We start from the raw sequence: 23285 nt of genomic DNA, 5'->3' as shown, positions 1-23285 counted from the left end.
ACTAAATTGAAACGAATACTTTATACATTTAAATTAGAAGCAACACAAAAGTTAAACAGGTAGTATCACCTAGCTTGCACAATACTTTGCAGTACAGTTTCACACCTGTAGAAATTGTGTTTCACGCCTAAACATATGCTTATTAGCAATTTAGTTGCAAGCGAATATATATATATATATATATATATATATATATATATATATATATATATATATATATATATATATATATATATATATATATATATATATATATATATCACGACTTCATTAAGGTGGAACAGTTTACATACATTAAATCTTTCATATTCGATTTTAAGGTTTAGTGTTTCCTAATAGTTATTTTGGGTTGAGCACAATTATCATCATGCTAGCTGTATGTTATATATTGTTAGCAAGTAAAAACCGATCTGGTCTGCCAGGTCCTTTGGTAGTAATAAATCTTAATAGATTTGTTACTATCATTAACCTGCATTCTGCTACTGAGCTTGTGGATTTTTGTTTGTTGTTTCATGTATTTCATGCTGACACTTTGTTAAGATATTTTTTAACTTCAGGACAATATCTTAATTATAGCCGCAGATTTTTATTTCTGTGTATCTATTTGTTTGTTTGTTTGTTCTTTTTCTCTGCTCTTTCTAGATACGATCAACCTATATCACCCTCATTTTCCCCGTTTTCTCTTTAGGAGAATGAATGTGATTGTAAAGTATGTGATATATCAGTGTCCAGTGTCCAGTGTCAAAGCATTTTAAGTGGACATTACCTGACAATGTTCATGCATCTTTGTGTATACAGCAACGGCCCTGTACATTTAAATTGTGGAATAATCTTTTGGGCCACATATACTGCACGCACAGTTCACAAGTATATTCCAGACCTTTTGCGTTTGCCACATTTTGATGTGAGCTGTGTGCATGCTCACTTTTCATTTTATGCTGAACTTCATCTACAAAGAGCAAACTCAGAGTTCAGCAAAAACACCACTGTCACGGAAGGCTCCGCCCCCCCACGAGTCACGTGGCACGGCCCGCCGCATGCAGGGGATTCACAGTTGTACTGTTTCTAACCACGCCCCCCGGGATTGCACAGACCTGCACGGGGTTTACTATTGAATGTCTGTCTTGTCTATTTAAACCGCTGTCAGTGCGCGCATACTCGTTGGTCATTGTCGCTACGTATGTCTTAATGTCGATCTCTGTTGCCGTAACGTTGGTTTGTGTAAGTCACGTGTTACTGTATATGTGTTCTTCGTCTAATGTTCAGTGTAGAGTCACGATTACTGTAAATGTTGTATGTAAGTGCCACCGCTGTCGTCTATGTTTCATGTCAATAAGCGTCTTGCACCGTCGAGGAAGTCTTTGCGTCCTGCTCCGCGCCCTGCGGCACTCGGGCCACTCTGCTTACCCCTGCACCAAAGCTAACATCTAATATCCTTGAAGGCATGGCTGAAGAATCTTCATATGCCAGTGGCTGACAGCTTCAGGAGATTTGCTGAAGGAGTGGTGAAGGCTCTTCTGTGCTTGAGGCAGAAAGGTACCAGCCACAAGGAAATGAAGTGCAATATAAAAATAAAGTTGGCTGATTTTTGAGGGGGAAAAAAAGCAGAATTGGACATCCTGAATCTGCATGATCTCTCTTAAGAACAAGCATAAAGGTAGTGGAAAGGCAGCCGCAAACATAAAAACCCATTGTGTGTGAAGATTTTCTGGTGTTTTGAGCCACCCTTATGTTGTACTGGTCTATCTGGGTTCACTTGATTGTCATGCAAGGAAGAGAGGCCTTGCTTGATATGTAAAACAAAGCCTACCATTTATATCTACCTTTTAAGATATGTTATAAGATATTTTAATAGGGTATGTGCCTAGGTTTAGACTTCAGCCCCTCAGAAGTTCTCATTTCTAATCAAACTGTCCTCTGCTATTCCAGTTGTTTGCCTATGTTTCTTTTATTTGTAGTATGTTCCCTTACTATTGCAATATATATAATTAGCAATAACTCAAATACTATAACATTGTTTCAAGTTGGTTTGTCACATACATAGTCATACACAGTATAACTTGCAGTGAAATGGTTTGAGAGTGCTCTGTCCAAACTGAGGGGAAAAAAAGCAGGGGTGCATAGGGAAATATATATTCTATATATATATACAAAAATATATTAACAATGTATGTACAATATATGTATATGTTTATATATACAATGTATATATAGATATGTATGTACACAATGTACAGTTCCAGATTTACAATTGACATATTTACAGTTACATGGTGGTGGTGGTCCCCACAGTTTATCAGTTTCCCTGATTCAGGGCCCGACTGGCCTGTGGGAAGAAACTCCTCTTCAGTCTCTCTGTATTGGTCTTCAAGGAGCGAAAGCGCTTCCCTGACCTCAACAGAGAGAAGAGCCTATTGTTGGGATGGGTGGGGTCCTTCACAATCCTCCTGGCCTTGGTCTGGCACCGCTTGTAGTAGATGGTCTGCAGGTCAGAAAGTTCCGTATGAGTGATGCGCTCTGCTGAACGCATCACCCTTTGGAGTGCTTGTCTGTCCTGCTTGTTGCTGTTCCCAAACCAGACTGTGATGTTCCCCGTGAGGATGCTCTCGATAGTGCAGGCGTAGAAGTTCCGCAGCACCTTGGAGGGCAGTCTAAAGTCTCTTAGGCGTCTGAGGTGGTAAAGACGCTGACAAGCCTTCTTTGCCAGGGAGTTGGTATGGCAGGACCAGGACAGGTCCTGCGAGATGTGAACACCAAGGTACCTGAAACTATCTACTCTCTCCACCATGGTTCCACTGATCCTCACAGGTTGGTAGTGCCGCTCCTGCTTCTTGCTGCAATCCACGATCAGCTTCTTTGTCTTGCTGATGTTTAGGAGGAGATTATTTTCCTGGCACCAGGCCCACGAGGCCCTCTCGTCATTGTCCAAGATCAGGCCCATGACGACGGTGTCGTCAGCAAACTTGACAATGATGGTGGAGCTGGAAGTGGCTGCGCAGTCGTAGGTGTAAAGTGAGTAGAGCAGGGGGCTTAGGACACAACCCTGAGGAGCTCCATTGGTGAGGGTGGATGAGACACAGTTGGCCACCCGTACTGATTGTGGTCTGTTCGTTCTGTGGTCTGTGTGCTAGTGTGCTGTGTGCTAGCATTGTGACCTAAACATTCATTATGATACACACACAACACCCAACCTCAGTTAAATTGAGAATAAATTTACTAAATAGAAATGAAATAACTGTTGGCTTAGTCATTTACAGGAACAGTCTTATAGCTTTCTTAAAAACTCAACACCCCATGTGTGCTAGCATCATTATGCAATAGATCATATTACTAGATTCTGAGTTGCAACTGGGCTACAGAAGTTTGGGTCAGTTTCTTCCCTTGCCTCCCAAAAGAAGAAATGAAAAAGGAAAACAAAAAGTCTGATGGCTGTTTAATTCTTTCTCCTACAGGAGAAAGGAAGGGGTTTAGGACTGGTCAATAATTCCTGAATTCTTTAATATGAATGAAATAAGTGTTGGTAATACAATAGTCAACCTGTTTATTAGTTTTATTTGGTGACAAATTAAACCCTATTTGTGTTTGAAATGTGTTTCCAGAATGTTATTCAGGTATGTTCTAGAATGGTTAATCTGGAAATGAATATTTCGGGTTTTGGTGGTCAGAGTTTGAAGTGTAAAGAGACCACTTATTATTTTTTAATGTATGTAATCAAAATGTGTATATATATATATATATATATATATATATATATATATATATATATATATATATATATATATATATATATATATATATATATATATATAATCTCTCACACACACACACACACACACACACTTTGGCCCAGGTATATTTTAAATTAAGATGATAATTACCTTTGTGCCCTCAGTGTTAGGCCTCAAGTTTAATGATGCTGTTGGACGAATTTCATGTTCATTTCATGTATAAGCCTACAGCAGGACTTTGTTTCTAAGCAGCCATTTTAGTTTTAGAGGGATCATTTTTGCTAGTTCTTGGATAGGTACATTTCTTTTGAAATTTTTGTAAAAGATATCTAGTATGCTGGCTGATGGATGACAATGATGGTAATTATATCTGAGTCCTGCAACTGTGCTAGGTGTGCTTATTTTGGAGTAGGCACAAATTTAGGAACAAAAGTTGTCTAATTTTGGTGGCTAATGTGAAGCATAATTTAGATTTGTCTACTTTGGACTATAATAAATATTTATGTGCATTTATGCTGTGTGATTGTTTTGTGACAACTTTAAACAAGGAGTCTGAGATTAGCTGTGAATACCACAGATATTAGTAACTCTTTTGAAATGTATAAGGTTTATGTATAAGACTTGCATAAATCCAGCAAGTTCAATAAATGTTAAGATTATGTGATCAATTCATATGAGATTAACATAATGAAGAAGGCTTCATTTAATGTGGTTTTACATAAAACTTATATAAAATAATTTCTAAGATTTTTGAATGTAATTGATCCTCATTATGATGTATTCAGAAATGAAAAGTACAACTGATATCTGAGCTTTTTGTACTTGATTTTGAGGTATTGATTCAATATACTTGCAATATGTTTCTGCACTACATGTGTCTGAATGAAATATTATGGTCCAAAGGGACACAGCTGTATTTTTTGAAGGTGATGTTCTAACAATAGATTTTTTAGGAGTTAAATCCTATATAATGACTAGTCGACCAGGAAATATTGAATGAACATTGATATACATTGGTCAGTGTACAACATTCAATGATGTATAATTCAATAAATTTTTATAACTACTTCTATATCTTTTATTATAGCACAGTTGGATCTTTTTATATATAATCTTTATATGTACAGCAAGCTCTAAAATAGCTGTTTGTTCTAAAATAACACATTGCATCATGTTGTATCATTTGTCCCCTTTTCTGTGCTGTGTCCAAGGCTATTGTGAGCCCTGGAAGGGGGGGGGTGAACAGAACCCATTAGTTCCGTATACTTTTAGTAAGACTTGTATCTTAAACTGCTTCCCTTTTTTATGATTGGTTACTCAGATGGAAGCAAAGTGAATGACTACATATGAGAGAGTGTGATATGTGAGGGGAGAAGGTGTAGTGATGCTACCTGTGCGTAGGCCAAGCAGGACCTGGCTTTTACAGAGCTGTATTGACGTGTGATGTGGCCAGGGAGGGTTGTGGCGTTCTGCTCCCGATCAGGCCTGCGTCAACAGTGGATAATAAGGTCATGGTATGAGAACATTGAATCACTGCCTTCCAGAAGCCCAAAAGAGATCAGAGCCATGTTGCCATGGAGACAAGGTGACCAATTTGCAACCCCTAAGGCATGTATGTGGTTTGTGACCCATGTGCTTGAACGTTTGAATGCCTTGTGACATGAAATAAAAAGGTACCATAAATCCTTCGCAACATTAGTATTACTTTTCTTTAAAGTAATAAATACATACTGTGCTTTTTGAAGGAATCTTATGGCTTATTTATAAAGCACCTTGAATTGCACCATGTAGAAAATTTGATAAACATGCCTTGCCTTTTGGTTTAAGAGCACAAACATGCAATAAATATTATCCACATGCTAACAAGTAATCGTGGAGTTTACTAATAACTTTAAATTCATTAATGCAATTTAGTTAAAGGCATCTGCCTTTTAGATGCTTTGGCCCACAGAGGCACAGTTTATACTGCTGTAATAAAACTTGTACACTTCATGACAAAGTTCTCTGATCACATGATCACAACCATCCTACTTCTTAAACTAAGGAGCTTTACCAGTGCAAAATAAATAATGGTAACAATCAGATTATAGGTATGAACAGACAATCAGATATGTATACATCTATGTGAGACATGGAGACCATTAGAAGTTCAGAATGGTTCAGAAAGGATCAGCTCTTTCTCACTCTGTAAATCTGCAACTTGTGCTTTCTTCATGGGACTTTTCTTGCACACTTGACAGGGAGTCCAAAGTCTTGCAGTAGAGCATACAGCGATAGTCAGGCTGGCAAGTCAGTGGAGTTCAGGGGCCCTGAAACAACTAGCTTGAGCATGGACACCTGAAATGAAGGACATATGACTACTGGCACCATACGTGACATCTGATGCAAAGCTGTATGGTGTATGGGTCAACATACCTGGTGTGTAGCTTACCATGGGGGCCCACCTTTCCATCCTTGATGGCTACCCACATACGTTGAAGAAATGCAGGTGGAGCTTGTCACAAGGAGGTGCTTTCCCTGTATTGAGTGGTGGATCTGGCCATGCACCAGATGGAAAAAAGAAAAAAATAACAATAGGAAGAAGAATATTCCTGCAAAAACTATAGGATTCCAAGCACCACATGCCTGGACCCTATTAATCATTTGTATGTTTTTGACTGCTTCTGTTTGAAATGAAAAGGAGTCTCAAAATTAATGGGAACATTTCTAGAGAGGATGACGGAATGAAAGAAAGCATATCATGGTTAAATCAATAAGTGCTGTCAGTGCAAAATGCAGCTGAATATGTTTGAAATTTCAAGTATTATCAAATTATGTAAGATGATGAAGAGATGAACTGTTGTAATTAATACAGGCTTTCCATTTACTGTTATAACATTAAATTTTAGTGTATTGTTACACAGTATCACCATATCATTATTTTGATAATTAATAAAGCTCTGGATCTTTGGAGGCTTTGGAGAATATGTAAAATACCTACGACTGGACTGTGCTAAAATGCAAATTATTTCAAAATCCCACCCATACAATTGGGCCTAACATCCATATTTTGTAAAAAAAAAAATAATAATAATAATAATTCAGTTCAGTTTTTTTTCATGTGTAGTACTTATAAAACATTTGTATTTGTAATAATAAGCAGGTGCTGAACTCACCAGGCATCTTGCTACCTCTTTGCCAAGCAAGCCTCTCAACCTTAACAGCCAACCATGAGTAGCACGTCCCTTTTTCACCTTTTCAACATTTTTTGTTGTAATACTCACTGTATTTTACACATCAGCCACCATGTTTTATTTCTTTACACATAACTCTGATCATGTCCTTGCTCACTGGTCAAACACAGAAATGGCTAGTGCCATATGGTCACAGGGTGCTGATGTAACCAGGAATGTGTACTTGGTGTACTATTAGTGTACTTGGACTGAACATACAGTCATGGCCAAATGTTTTGAGACGAGTAGAAATTTTGGTTTTCACAAAGCTGCTTCAGTTTTTTTGGTGGTAATTTGCATTAACTCTAAGATTGTGAAGAGTGATCAGATTGATTGCAATTCATTGCAAAGTCATTCCTTGCCCTGAAAATGAACTTAATCACAAAAATTACTGCATTCCAGCCACTGCATTTCAGCCCTGCCACAAAATGGCCTGCTAACATCATTTCAGTGATCTTCTCGTTAGCTCAACAGAAAGTGTTAATGAGGACAAAGCAGCTGATATCACTTTGTCATACTGATTAGAAATCCGGATGGTTGCTTTAAAAGAGTAGTGATGCTTGAAGTGTTTTTCTGCTAACCATGGTTACTTCCAAGGAAATGTATGCAGTCATCATTGCATTGCATCAAATGGGCTTCACAGGCAAGGACATTGCTGCTTGTAACATAGCTCCTAAATCAACCATTTATCGAATCATCAAGAACTTCAAGGAGAGAGGTTCAATTGCAATGAAGAAGGCTTCAAGACATCCAGAAAAGTCAAGCAAGTGCCAGGACCATCTCCTAAAGAGGATGCAGCTATGGGATCAGGTCACCACCAGTAGAGCTTGCTCAGGAATGGCAGAAGGCGGTTATGAGTGCATCTGCACACACAATAAGCCGAAGGTTTTTAGAGGATGGCTTGGTGTAAAGAAGGGCAGCAAAGAAGCTGCTTCTCTCCAAGAAAAACATCAAGGACAGACTGACATTCTGCAGGAAGTAAAGGGATTGAACTGCAGAGGACTAGGGTAGTTATTTTCTCTGAAGAAGCCCCCTTCAGACTCTTTGGGACATCTGGACAAATGACTGTCCTGAAAAGAAAAGGTGAGCGCTACCATGAGTCTGGTCATGCCAACAGTGAGGCATCATTGTTGAAGTTCTCTTATTAACTAATGTAAAAAGGTTTGTAAAAACAAATGTTGTTGTTTTTGTAGGGAAAGCTGCATGTTTCATTTAATGTACATGAAGTACATCCCCTTTTCATTTTAAGTTGGTAGTAACTATGGAAAAACCAGATCACAGTGCAGCCTATACCTATGGCATTATGCTGCAGAAAGGTCTAAAAGAACAGAGGATCCATGGACACTTCAAAGACACCAGTGACCAACTGGGCATGTGGGGGGCCATTCAGGCCATTACTAACTACAGGAAAACATCACCCTCCTGTGATGGTGATGCCTCCCTCCCAGATTCACTGTGACTTCCATGCATGGTTTGAAGCACAGAGCAACGTTGCATTGGAAATGTCTATCCCTCTGCAGAATGACCAGGTGCTGTGCCTGACTGTGGATGAGGTGAGGTGAACGCTGCATGAGTTAAACCACAGAAAGCTGCTGGACCAGACAACATCCTGGGTCATGTGCTCAGAGAATGTGCTGACCAGCCTCCCTTACTGGGCTTGAACCTTCCCTCTGCAACTGGATCCTGGATTTCTTGATTGGGAGCAGCACTTCCAAAACCACCACACTGAGTACTGGTACTCCCCAGGGCAGTGTACTCAGCCCTCTGCTCTTCACACTGCTGAGTCATGACTGTGCAACAATGCACAGCTCAAACCACATCAGGTTTGCTGATAACATGACAGTGGGTCTCATCTGCAAGGACAGAGTCAGCAGAGAACCTCACCTGGACCCTGAACACCAGTTCCATTACCAAGAAAGCCCATCAACATCTCTACTTCAGAAGCTGAGAACCCCATCCTCACTACCTTCTGTAGAGGTACTATAGAGAGCATCCTGAGCAGCTGCATCACTACCTGGTTTGGGAACTGCACCATCTTTGACCGCAAGACCCTTCAGATAATGGTAAGAACAGCTGAGACCACTGGGGTCTCTTCCCTCCATCACTGACATCTACACAACATGCATCCACAAAGCCATCAGCATTGTGGAAGACCCCTCACACACTTCACCCTTTTGCCATCTGGAAAAAGGTACTGCAGCATCTGCTCCCTAACCTAAACTGCAACAGCTTCCCAGAAGCCATCAGACTCCTGAACTCTCCATAATTCCAAACAAATGGATACTTCTACACATGCACATGCTTATACATTCATGCACGCGCACAGTTTTTCTATCGGACAAATTGCTGAAGTCAAACTTCGCACACATAAAACACTCCTTTTGCACATTCTTCCTACTTGCTGCTAGAATACTGTACTAAATCAGCACGGTATTCTGAACTGTTTCTGGCTGCTGCCAGTGACCTATTCAAGTCACTGACTCCTATGCACAAACCCCCTTTACATATTCCAGTACATGTACCGGTCAAAATAAATGCATTCTGTTCATTGTGTATTGGTCCTGTCCTGTATTTATTGTATGATATTGTATTGTTTGCACTTGTGTAGTCTGTTGCACCATGGTCCTGGAAGAATTGTTTTGCTGTGTACTTTGTATATAGCTGAAATGACAAAGCCCTTTGAACTTTGAGTAGAGCTTGTAGACACAACTGAATCAACAAAAGGATGTATTCATTCTTTTAAAAAAAGTAACACTCCTCACCAGAGATAGATCAAGGACCTGTGAGGCCCTTGGATTCTGAAAAATTGAAATAAAAGGGTTCTTTTAAAAGTTAAATTGCCTCCTGTGTTTAGTTATTTGTAGAGGAGGCTTGCTGTTAATTTTGTTTGCAAAAGGAGACCCTGTGGAGCTTTACCTTACATGGAGGTGGATTAGCACAGGGGCCCCAAGAGCTCAATACATATTTCACTGATTTGTCCATATTCTGAGGGTCTAAGTCTTACAGCTACAGTGGTGTGTTCCGCAGTCTTTAAGATGCCTTGGGCACTGTAGTCTGTAGCCCCATGAGGGCCCTGGCAGTCAGAGGCTCCTGGGCCTTGGCCACACAGGCCAAGTCAGTAATCCATCCCTGCTCCTTACCCCACAAAACAGCAGGGCAGGAGCATGGATATTAACTCTTACTGCTACCTTTTATAAAAGAGCATATAATTCTGATTAACTCATATTGGCAATAAAAGGATAAACTCATAGTTGTAGGCTAGGTTCATTTGACAGTGTCCTGTGACAATATCTTTTTACCGCAGATTACTACAGTTTGAAATGCTGCACCCTGAATATTAACTGCTGTAAAGAAATTACATTTGGTCCAGTTTAAGCATCTGCTGACTCTCAGTTCATTATAGAATCCAATATCACGTGCTTTTGTTTGGTTTTAAAGCATTACATGGCATTGCACCTAAATATATTATGGAAATGCTCTAACTATATGCTTCTTCAAGATTTAAGTTCTTCTAAATTACTGCTGACTGTCCCTTAGTCTTTGCTGTTTCTCAGAGACCATGTCTTTATTTTTCCTATGCCTAGGCTTTGGACAGCTTACTAAAAGATCTTCAGTGATCACTTTTAAATCTAAGATCAAAATGACTTTAACTGATGAAGGGTTTGTCTTGTCTGAGGACTGGGTGTGGTAGTGTAAATGTATTTTCATGTGTAAATGAGATTTGTGCATGGAGAACTGATGGAGGGGAAAATTCTGCCCATTAATTTTAAAGCACTTTGGTTCTAAATGTGTCATCAATAAAATGCACCTTACCTAAAAGAGCAAGCTGTTATGTTCAACATTAAATTAGGGAAAGAAGGAAAGAAAATGTGCATATTTTGTATTAGACGTTTAAGTCTTATGTTTATTTCGGTAAGTTTGCAGGTTATATATTCTCACATATTATCCATTACCTCAAAGCATGTGTCATCCAAGGATCTTGAGATTTCCCACTGTACTTAGGAATCACATGCTTTACTAAAAGCATGCCAAATCAGGGATATTTTACAAAGGTGAATTACTTTTTTTTTATCCCCAAATCATACCTCTTAACTTAGATGTGCTTGAATAATCACCTGACTATGATTAGCATGTGTGCAAGATTTTTTACTCTATAATTAATGATCAGTTGGTGTACATAAAAAAAGATTTCCTTAAATGTCTTCAAAATGAACATGTGAATAGCATAGAAGGGTCCTTGTAATTATATTAGTATGTCATGAAAAGAAAATAGATTAGCTTATCTATGCAAACATGAAACCAGAACAATGTGGAAAAAATGCCAAAGTGAGACTGTGAACTTATGCACCCAAAAACATAAGAGAGTGATGTAAGTCTCAGTGCAGGGTGTGGTCCTGCAGTGACACAAGGTTTCATAAAAATCCCTTTAAAATGTACATGTTCTTATTATATATTATTAAACTCATGCTAATCCTTACAACAGAGCTGTTCAGACACATGTTGATTGGAACGTTAAGGTCAGGTAGCCTAAACTGAATTTGCTTATTGACATAACTGCATATTATACCTTTATATTCATGTGCTCTTTAGACAAACACTGACCACTTGTTTATTGACCACTGGATAGGATTTGTAGTACGATATGGAATTTCATTATTTACCAATTGAAGGAAACATTTTAATTCATTTTGTTCATGAATATATTACTGATTGAAATTACCTGTCTAGGCTAAAGGAATATCAAAGTCACAATCATGCCAAAATACTGAAGATATTATGAAAAAGGAGGGGTGGAATGTCAGAAACTTTGAAATGTTGTTTTTAATTTGACTTGTGCATAGTTGTGAAACCTGTGAGTGAACTTAAAGTGAGAATTAAGAGAACAGGCTGCCTTTGTCACCCACTGGACATCTGTGTCTCATGATCAGGTGGCTGGGAGGGGACGCAGCACACACAGACTCAGTCACATGAGTGGGAGCTCAAAGTCGTCTCCGCTGCATACTCCATTGACGTTTAAATCGATTAAAAATGGATTTCAACTTCATCACAGTTCGTCTGACCAATTTCCTGACAACATAACATAGGCCTAGCTAGTATACATAATTTGAAAGTCAAGACTAAAGACTTTGTGTCCCTAATACTCCATAGGCAGAAACACACTGACACCTTCTGGTCTTTCTACGGTATATAACCAGTAGCTACAATAGCTACAAACATTTTCTGGATCATGGTATGAACACGCTCTGCCAAAAGCGTGCGCACTAGAACTAGTGAAAAGTAGACTATAGTCACAAGTCATTTTTCAGAAGTTAGTCTCCCATTAGTTGGAGAGTTTGAGCGTTAAGTATAGGGACTCGTTTTGACTTTTTGATTGAACAATACGGTGTTAGTCATAGCTACATAATTTTAAACGTTTTTAGAAAAATGAACACTATACTGCCTCCACACCGATGCCAATTCGAGTGTAGTTATCACAATAACCTGATATTAAGACGCTGTAGTTGTTAAAACATTTCACAGTCCGCGTTTACTTCTTACTAAGACCATATTTTACTCTCACAGCCAGGCTAGAATTCGAGGGGAACTGACGCGTCCGTCAGGTCATGGCACCCTTCGAAGTCTTTCCCTATCCGTATCCGCTGTCGGAAACCTAAATCCAGTTCTCCATTCAATTGGAGTCGGTTAATGTCACTCAGAGCCGCCTGCCACCCCCTCTCTCCTGCTTCTCTTCTCTGCTGCACTTGGCGACCATATCGGCCGTCAGGGAAAGAGAACGACAACGGGAAGAGGGGAATAAGATTAGTTTTTCCTAAAAAGATTCACAAAATGTCGGCGGCATTATCGATGAATCGACTCTTAGTTTGCGTCTTGATAAGCATCCGTTTATGAAAATAAAATAATCTGTTTTAATTTTATTTGCCGACTTCTCCCAACACGGGAAAATGTATCTGACTTTTCTTGGACGCATTTTTTCCGCAAACAAAAGAAAACCTTCGAAAAAATAGTAAACGAACAACACAGAAAAATCGGTAAGTTCATTTTGCGTTACAATTTTGCTGTGCATCGATTATTTATATTTTTAGAGCTTGCTGTCTCGGTGCCTTTTGAAATAGTTTTTGGTCGGCCCTTACCTAGGTCGGGAGCCGGTTCAACTACAGTAACCACGGCAAATGCGCAGTCTGGTAGTTGACCAATTTATATTATGCTGAATTACATGTCCAGCATTGACCTAAACATAAAGAGTCATCCACATAGAGAGCAGCTTCTTAAGTTTGGGGACTCCTTGGACCAAAGATAGTATAAAAATTCAAAACAACAGTCGTAATGATGTCCGGAAAAAATACCGCTATTTCTAAGCCTGTAACATATTCTTATCTCTGCATGTCTTCCAGTGGTTTCTGTTGTTGCTTTAAAGGCCTTGCAGCAACCACGAACTTTTTAGTGTTATAAATTGATCGTGGATCTGCGATTATCTATTTTTAGCACCGATTGTAGACATGAGAAATAAACTCACTCTGTAGCGCATGTGCAGCATGTGCAGATAAAGAGCAATTTTAGGCTACTAGTTATTCTATGTCTAAGTCCCAATTCCCTTAAAAAAAACATTAATAAAAGAACCTGAAATGTAATGTGCTCAACCCAGTCACAACTGTTGCCTCGAGTTCTCTGGCCCTCTGTGTTACTCTACATTACACACCTCCGATGTGAAACTCGGGCCTGAGTCCAGTTGGGCCTACTGAAACTTAAAAGTCACAGAACATGCACAGGCTATGTACAGTATTAGAGATGTACAGAATTAATAAATTAGGTCAATATATTGAATGAGTGACAATCTGCATTTAAACATTGTTTTTAATTTTCGCATCTCTGTTTTGATGATCCTTTGTGTCTGCAGTCATTGGGATCACACATATGCACAAACACAAAATAAAATATTTTGGCCCTTATTACATAGGAGATGATTCCACAACAGAGTACAATGAAGGTCTGCAAATACAGTTTCTAGTGGTTTTAAATGTGGTGGGGGGATTTGCCCTTTATCATGGCAGGCCTGTAAAATCCTCCTACATCATTACAAACTGACCCTGTGATCCCAAAACATCAGCTTTAAGGATCACTTTTCACATATAGTAAATTTAGTTTACTGCCATTTTCCTGGAGCAGACTCTTAGGAGTAAGGCAGCATTTTATAATGCATTAAATCATCTGTGGTTGATGTGACATTCCACATGGTAACAGTGTCTTGTCTTCAGCAGGCAAATGTTCCATGCAGATTTAGTAACAACTTCGACCATTTAGTAACAACTTCACCATGCCTAGTTTACAAAACCTTATTCCCAGTGCCTGGTCATGGACCAGTATCATAATCAAGTTCTGGGATTTGTTTTGACCTAGGTGCATATATCTGAGGTGTTCCTGACCACACTGTGGTTCCTGATTCTAGATACTTGTGAACATTGCTCTTTGAGTATATCTTACACTTTTTGACACTTGTATAGTATTGTAGAAAATTTGGTATTTCAGTGGCATTCCTTCTAACCCTCTATAATTACAGTATAATTACTGCATATGTTGTACAGTTATATAATAACTAGTGCTGCAATCGCACAAGTAGAGAAGGATATATTTCCGATAGCTGAAAATTAAGACAGTAATAATAACATTGTACTTAGGTATGGAACAGGAGAACCTTTTTTGTTTGGTTGGTTTATTTGTGACAGTCAAGTATCAACAGTTTTTTTGAAAATGTCTGTCATGATGGATGATGACTCTTTTACTGCAAACAAAATCTACCTAGGGGTGCAAATAAAGTAACCTAGCCTAACCTAAAGCATGCACAGGTGTTTTAGCTCTGTTGGAGCGTGCAGCAGAGATGTTTCCATAAGGACTTTCTCACTGGAGGAGATGTGCATCTGTAGCATATGAGCCTGATCTTGGGCTTGAAAGAAGAAACGAGGCCGAACACACCCACCAAAGAGTCTTCCCGTGGACAGTCGGGCATTAGGGACGTGCTACTATAGTGGTCTACATTTACATGTCAGAAGTATTTTAACAATTTCAATACTTATTAAAGTTTTTTAAAGTAGTTTTTCATCTTCAGTTTCAAGAATTCCATCCATGTGTGGAAGGTAAGCCAGTTTTATTTCAAAATTAAATAATAAGATAAATAATCAGGCTTTTATGTTTGACACAGTAGTGGACATAATAGTCATAATAGTTTCTTTAACAGCAAACATCATTTGTAGAGGTAACTAACCTTTTATTAAAAATGAATAAAAATTGTTACATAGTCAACCAGTCCTTAGTATATGGGAAGGCAGCATTTTCTAGTCTGATATAAAGTATTCATTACTTATTGGACAAGTAATATATAGCTTGTATAAGAGTTAGGATTTTTCTTTTATCAGAAGTTATCAAAAGGATTCGGTGGGATTTCATCCAATGTGTCTGTCTGTCATCCTGGACATGGATGTTATCAGCTGTTCATAAGAAACATAGTGTTCCTACAAACATATTGCACATTAGTAGACTGCATACTTCTTTTATCTGTCAGCGAACTGGATTTGTGAAGGGATTTTATTTGAAGCCCAATTTAATTTGCTTGGTGTTGGCCAAGCTGTGAAAGATGAATGAATGTTCTGGCAGGTACCTTTAATAAAGAACTTGATAGGTGTGTTCTTTTTGCTAAGAGAAAATTGAGAGTCTGTAGATGGTAACCATAGTTTTGAACTTTTTATGTCTTTATCACTTCTATTTAAACTAAGATTCATTCAGTGCATTTCATGTGAAAATCATAGAAAGTAAATAATCAGGCTAATATGTTTCACACAATAGTGGAGATATAGCACAGGGCAGGAACAGGAAAACCTGTGGGGGGTTTTGACAGTGGTGCCACATCTGATCATTTCAAAATTTAGGTTTTCCAAAAAACGAGCTTCCCATGATGAACATGTCACATTTTCATCAAAAGTTGCTGTTCCTGTTGCATATTTTTAATTTCACATGAGGTTTTGATTGCATGAAACATATGTTGATAATCTTACTCATTTTATAATTTTTTGTGATAATGTCACATAATGTTGACATTTGTAGTATTTTTAGCAGTTTTAAAAAGAGAATGGGAGGACAGACAATTTTGTTCAGCAGCATCATATAAACATATTGAGGCAGTGAAGTTCTTATGTTAGATACACATAAAAGTCATCCAGTTGGCCAGATGACCATTCACACAGAATGAAGGAGAATGGGTGGTGTTCTGTTCTGAGGTGCTTCCTGCACTTTGGCTTGTCTGCTGGAGGTCCAAAGAGAGTTTGGCTGCAGTGTCAGGTGGACATTGGAGGGGCCAAGGGGTCAACGGGGTATGGACTACCAGGAAATGGCAGCTCTGTGATGTTCTCGGGAGCAGAAACCAAAGCTGAGCAGAGAACAGCCTAGCTTTAACAGTGTTTTGTGATCTGGTGCCAGGACTCCTCCTGTTTGAGTGCAACCAGACGATGGCAGGACAAGGGGTCTTGGCTAACGACCCATGAGATGGTGTACAGCACTGCTGCTGAGAGATGATGTTGAAATGTAGGGCTTTAAGTGTCTGCTACTTGATATGAGCGGAAAAGCAGAGGTTGTGCTGCACATTCAGGGATTGTTTTATGCCGTATCTGATCTGATCTGTATTCTTAAAAATTCTGCCCACTAAACTAAAATCTTTTTATATATATATATATATATATATATATATATATATATATATATATATATATATATACACACTTGAATGTATATTATTTATGTATATATAGGAGCTGTACAACCAGTCAAGAACCTCTTCCGTGGCACATATAGTGTGAAGGGCAACATAATTGGAAACATTTAGTAACTCTGTAACTCTCTGCATGTGTTTTCTTTACTTCGCTCACTTGGATTTGTAAAGGTGGGGAAAAGAATTACCATAATCCTCTACTTTCCAGTTTGCCTTTCAGTTACTGCTTGTAGTCAGAGTTGATGGCGTGTATGCTTTGCATGGGGAGGCCAACCAGGTGGCCAGATGGCCATAAATATGCACACTCATGCACATGCAAGTGTGTGTGTGTGTGTGTGTGTGTGTGTGTGTGTGTGTGTGTGTAACATATGCATATATATGAAGAAAAACAGATAAAATAAAATGCTACAGTGTACTAATTTCTGTGAATCAATTTACAAGTAATAATATAAGCAGTCCTATATTAATGACATATAAGGTTCAGCATTTGAGCATGCATGCTAAATTTATAAGATTAACTGTTAAATGTATACCTAAACCCTAACAGCTTAATTAACAAGACTAACTGCTAACTGATTAGTTATTGCAACTTAACAATTATTGCAAATGTACGTAGAATAAATTCCTTGATGATAAACATTTCTTGTATGTTCGAAAATTTCACAAACTTAAGGTTGTTAGCATCTGTGTATTATTATTATTAGTAGTAGTTGTTGTTTGTTGTTGATTTGATTGTGTTCAATTAAAAGGAACATACAATCTTTAATGTTCTAATAATTTTGTATTAACCCTAGAGCATGAATTCTTACTAATTTGGCTGAACAGCTATCAATTGTATATAAAGAAGACTTTAAATATGAGTGACAGTTTCGGTGTAATTCTGTTATTACCAAAGGGTTGTAAAAAAAATGTATTGTATGGGTTTAGGAACTTTTAAGTGAAAATTGAAGTGCCCTCTTTAAAATAATGTAACCTTCAACCATTTATATTGAGGCAAATCTTACTTATTCCCTTTTCTACATTACATATATGGTATTTTGCTGATGCTTTTATCCAAAGCAACTTACATTTATGACTGAATACATTTCAAGCAATTGAAGGTTAAGGGCCTCGTTCAGAGGCCCAACAGTGGCAACTTGGTGGTAGAGCCTGAACTTGCAACCTCCTGATTACTAGTTAGGTACCTTAATAACTGAGCTACCACTGTAAGCAGAATTCTTTATTCTGAAACACATAAGACCTCATCCAAGTCCTTCTCTAGCTTTGTGAGCTTTATAAATGGATCAGTAGCCATAATGAGCCTTGTTGCTAGACAGAACTGCTTCTTGTGTCAGTATGACTATATCTTCCCCTCAGTGGGATATTGGATGTGAAGCCCATCGTGGGTCTATTACACCATCAGTTAATGAAATCCTCAAGCCATGCTCTCATCTGGGGACTGAACATTTGTCCTGAGCCTTTCATCTCTGTCCCATTTAAGCTGTGACACTTGTGCTTCTATTTAGTGTCCCTCTGGGACGACTCAGCTAACCCTGTCCTTCTGAACTTCATTGTCTTTCTAACTCTGGAGGGTATTTGGGACAGAGAAGTGTTGCCTAAATGTATTAGTGTGAACATCGTTATATCTGGGGTCAGCACTTTTTTCAGGTTTTTGTTTTTTTGTTTTTTTTTCATTTTAAAAAGGCTCTACCCATAGCAGTGACCCCTGGATGGTCAGCATACACATGTGGTCTGAAATGCCCTTTATGTGAAGCGGTTGCTATTGTGAATATTGCTCATTCTGCCTTTTTTCCCACAAATGTATTGTTTGTTTGCTCTAGGGGTGCGGTCGTTTCTCCCAGCCACACAGGGGAGCTGTACAACCAATCAAGAACCTCTTCTGTGGCACATGTAGTGTGAATGAGGACATAACTGGAAACATTTAGTAACTCTGAGCATGATCTGTAACTGTCTGCATTTTCTTTACTCTTCTCATTTGGATGTTTAAAGGTGGGAGAAAGAATTACCATAAACCTCTACTTTCTAGTTTGCCTGTTCTGTTGCTGCTTGTACTCAGACTTGAGTGCATGTATGCTTTACCTATTGAAGCATCCCCTAAAAGGGAACAGTGTCAAAGTAGGTGTTTTCTATACCTTGAAGGCCACCTGTGTCTAGTCTTCATATTCTAGAGTTAAGCGCGGTGTAGAGGGAGGGACTGAAGCATTTCAGATCTTAGAGAGTGCAGGGGTGGCGTGAGAGCATGGAATGTTCATCAGCATTCAACACCATGTGTGGACTTCATATGCACCAGAGTGCAACTTTTGAGACATGCTTTGTTTAAACAATGCACTTGGTGTTTTCATTCAGTAGCCTGTGTGCGCCACACTTTTGGTCCCTAATATACAACCTCGGTGGGCTTTATTTATCACGTGCAGTCCAGTGAGAGAGTTTGAAAGTGAATAAATGTTGTACATAAATCTTCACTGTGTTTTTTGTTTAGTTGGATAAACCACGTAGGCTTTCATGCGAACTGGTCGATGATTCACACCATTGTTCTACTCAAGCTCCCAGCACCTGATCAGAGTAATTCAGCACTGAATAGTAAGGGTTTGACAAATAGAACAAGTTCCCCAAATAGCTTTATAGCTCATAAATCACAGTGAGTAGGTTTGTGAGAAGGAGAGAAATCATATCGTATCTCCCTTGAACAGGTAAAATAATTATAAGGTTTTTGGAGATTATGTTGCTATTAGAGGTCAGAAAAAGAATGACCTATAGTCACAGAGATTATTAAAGCAAGGTTTCCTACATTCTTCCTACATGTATCATGTGCAAAAGAAATCAGACTCGATTAACTCAGTTTCAAAGCAAAATTGGGCCAGATGTCATACTCTGGTATTATATAAACAAAGGCTGACTTTTTTGCTGTAGAGTTTTTCGTTTGCATTACAAAAATGTCAGAACTAAATATAACCAGGGACCAGTGTGTTGTCTTTGTTTTAACTGCAGTGAGCATTGTCGCACATACAGTAACGGAAACAATCTGGAAAATAAAGAGCAGCAAATGAATATAATCCTTGTGTAAACATTCAGAATTATATCTTGGGTTTTTGTTCAGAAATCTAACTTTTGTCAGTTGGTGATGAAACCTGGCTGTGCGTGTGATTAAACTGAGAGGGCTACATGTAGCCACTGACAAATCTTTCCACTGAGCATACGTGCCCTTAACCTCCAGCCCACACTCTTCACCTGTGTGGGTTCTTCTGTGTGAAGTGGTGTCATGGTGTTGAGCAGGTCAAGAGGTCAGGCTGGTTGGCCTCTAAGCACATTGTCATCATAACTGCGGAGTCAAAGGTTGACTTTGATTTGACCGTGCTTTGTATTCTAGTATGGGGGCTGTGGGAAGATTGAGTATAACTGACCCTTTTAGTGGCTTCCTGGCCTTTTTGTATAAAGATACTGTAATTCAAGGACATATCAAACAATGATCAAAGCACTTGGCCGCCAATAAAATTCATGGTCACGACATTGTATTTTCCTTTTTGTTGCACAGCGAGACAGTTTACTGTCAGAAGAAACATTCCCAATCCAAACACACAACATTCACTCCACATTTTTCTTTATACCTAAATCAGGCACTCACCATGCTACATGCCCTTAATTACTGAGCAGCAGGTGTAATGAAGGACAGGAGGTCAACAGCATTGCTGAAGGAGCTACAGGGCTTTAAAGCTGGTTTAAGTTACACAAAGACAGTCGATCCTATAGGAAGACATTACTCAAGAAAGTCAGCCATGGGTCATTTTAAGTATGACTGATGACTTTAAGACAAAAAAAGAAATAATTTAGGCCTTAAGTGAGCTGGGATTTAATAAATAATATATTTTAATAAATAAAATAATGAGAAAGTTAGCAAAACAACATTTGAGTTTAAGGTTCATAGAAGACCTTTGTTTTACATGGTGAACAAGTACTGCTCCTTCACTTGCCCCTAGTTATATTTTTTAGGCAGTTGCAATGCAATATAAGTTGCATGTGTGTTTAAATTAAAGCCTTTTTTTCAGTGTATAAATGGAGTCTCCTTTGTATCATACATTGATTATGGGTTAGATATTACTTTAATGTGTAATTGGTTTGCTTATATATACCATGTCTTCCCACTTGTTTGCAGTCAATATGGTCACAATGTCACCAAACAAAACTGGACAAAACTGCTTAGCATGGCTTTCCCAAGTCAGTCAACATAAACTACTTTTGAGGTTAACCTGCTTTAGGTTCAATAAGGTCAGTTGTGTTTATATTACCCTTTTATCATCCTGAAACTATCTACCACCCTTTAGGTAATGGGTTTATTGTCTTTATTGTATTATTATAGAGTTTCCTAGTCTTCTAGAAGATATTGGCATATCAGATGTTTTTGTGTTCCTTCTTCAGGGATTAATAGTCACTGTAGCCTTTTGCCATCACTTATATTTGCATCAGAATTAATTGATTCTGTATTGTGCACATTTAAGTGGAATGGACCTTGGATTTTGGTATTGATCATTTAAGATATCTCAGAAGAGTATGCAACTGCTTACTTTCATGACCTTTTGTACAAGTGTCTGCTAAGTATGTATGTCGGTTTCTTTGTTTTATTCCATACTCTATTGCGACATATTTAATATTAAATAATTTAATTCTGTGGTTTCTGATTGCAAATTTCTGATATGCAGTCTCTTATTACAATAATATAGGTAATAAAGTATTAATGTCTTGTAAAAAGTCCTCAGTTTCAATTTGAATATCTTAATAACTGACCTAGAGAACAGGGCATCCTGCAAAGAGAGAGGTCAGCCAGGGTACACATGTGCAATAAAGAATCCCCAGAGGACCAGCATTAGGAGTACCAAGGCTCAGGCTTCACTCACATCACTCCACAGGGGTCAGCGCTTGATTTTTTGCTGACTCATAGCATCTAGCCTTACTGCAGGGAGCAGAAGAAGGCTGATGGTGGGTTTCAAATGAATGAAGCATTTCCTGACACACATGCACGGGCACCACATGCTAAAGCCATGAGATAATTCATTTGCTGATGCGTCCCTTTTGGAGTCATGTTAGTTTCATTAAATTCAAACATGGTTAGTGTCCATTAGTGTCCTGGTGCTTAGCTGGTCAGAATGAGACAGGTCCAGATTGGTGTTGTAATTCAGTCCAGGGAAGCCAGTCGGCTGGGTGCGTGTCCAGAGGTTCATTTTTAGCACTGGCCGTGGGTCCCCGTGAGTCTGCCTGGAAACACTTTAATCACTTTGGTCACTTAACACTTAACACTCACCAAATGCTCATCAAATGCTTACCAAATGCTCAGCTGACTCTTCCTGCTCACTAACTTCGGTGGCAGTCCCTTTTGGAGCTTGATTCTCTGTCACTGGCAAATAAAGCCTCTTGTCAGCTCTAATGAACTCACACATAATAATGTGCTTTCTCTGTGTGCTCCCTGTTTTTAGTGCAGGTGCCCCCACCTCATGGAGAAAGTAGGCAAGGTGTGGAGCAACCTGAAGAAGGGATGTCAGTCTCTGCTCCACCCAGATAGAGGTTCCCATGGTGAAATGCGGCCACCGACACAAACACACCCATGTTGTCAGAGTGTGGACCAGACCCAGGGAGAAAATGAAAGGGAACCAGCCAGTCCTTCTCGCAGCTTGTCGGCACTCCCTCTAGTGTCCCGGAGGGTTAATGGCAGCAAGGTGCGCCGAGGTCATAACTGCGTAGCAGATGTGCCCCAGATATTGGAGATTACAGTAGAACAGGAGGCTGAGGATGGGCGTGGCCCTCTGGGAACTCGCAGGGACTCATACTCACGCCACGCCCCCTGGAGTGGCAAAAAAAGGCACTCGTGCTCCACCAAGGCACAGAGCTCCCTGGAGAGCACTGAGCGACGGAGTGGCCGCTCACGCCGCCGGCATGGTGCCGAAGACCTGGAGTCCGGTGTGCCGCGATCTCTGCGCCAGCAGTTCCACGACACGATGGGCTTGTGCCTTCCGCTGCGCTCGTCCACGCGGGGCACCCAAGCACGGCCTCCCAAGCGCAAAATCCAGATCACGGAGCTCATGCTGGAGACATGCCCCTTCCCGCCTGGCTCGGACCTCGCCCGGAAATGGCACCTCATCAAACAGCACACAGCGCCTGTTCCGTCTTCGATGGCCTGCTCGAAGGACGCACCCGATGCCGCTCATGCTTCCCCGGAGGATGAGGAGGAGCGGCTGCGTGAGCGACGGCGGCTGAGTATAGAAGAGGGCGTGGATCCGCCGCCTGATGCCCAGATACACACGGTAGAGGCCATCACAGCTCCCTTGGCCTCCATCTACAAGCTGGGACCCAAACTGGCACCCGGGATGGGCGAGGCGCCGGGTGAGAGCCGGGGGGCCACGGCGACTGACTGTGATTCCGAGGATGACGACACCACCATGCTCTGCCTGCAGGCACGCCGGCCCAAGCAGCGGCACGCGTCCTTGGAGGGCCAGGCGGCTTGCAAGCAGCCAGGGCCCTGGAAGGTTCACACGCAGATCGACTACATCCACTGCCTGGTTCCGGACCTGCTGCAGATCACGGCGCTGCCTTGCTACTGGGGGG

General features: G+C 39.8%; 1 protein-coding gene across 2 annotated transcripts in view; it reads left to right on the top strand.

Annotated features, from left to right (window-relative positions):
* The first annotated feature begins 12676 nt into the window (after positions 1 to 12676).
* The window catches only part of socs5a (suppressor of cytokine signaling 5a), a 12333-nt gene continuing 1724 nt past the window's right edge, over positions 12677 to 23285 (top strand). The window contains exons 1-2 of one of the 2 annotated variants that reach the window (XM_027002672.2): positions 12677 to 12969; positions 22165 to 23285. The exon at positions 22165 to 23285 is cut by the window's right edge and continues 1724 nt beyond it. In XM_027002672.2, the coding sequence (XP_026858473.2) occupies positions 22178 to 23285 (1108 nt within the window). In that variant the 5' untranslated portion in view covers positions 12677 to 12969; positions 22165 to 22177. Of the gene's footprint in view, positions 12970 to 22159 lie in introns of both variants that reach the window. The other variant, XM_027002671.2, reaches the window with a different exon arrangement.

The sequence above is a fragment of the Electrophorus electricus genome, chromosome 14 (assembly GCF_013358815.1).
Source record: "Electrophorus electricus isolate fEleEle1 chromosome 14, fEleEle1.pri, whole genome shotgun sequence".
Taxonomy (NCBI): domain Eukaryota; kingdom Metazoa; phylum Chordata; class Actinopteri; order Gymnotiformes; family Gymnotidae; genus Electrophorus; species Electrophorus electricus.
Note: the sequence above shows the minus strand (reverse complement) of the source record. Positions and strands in the feature narration are given on the sequence as shown.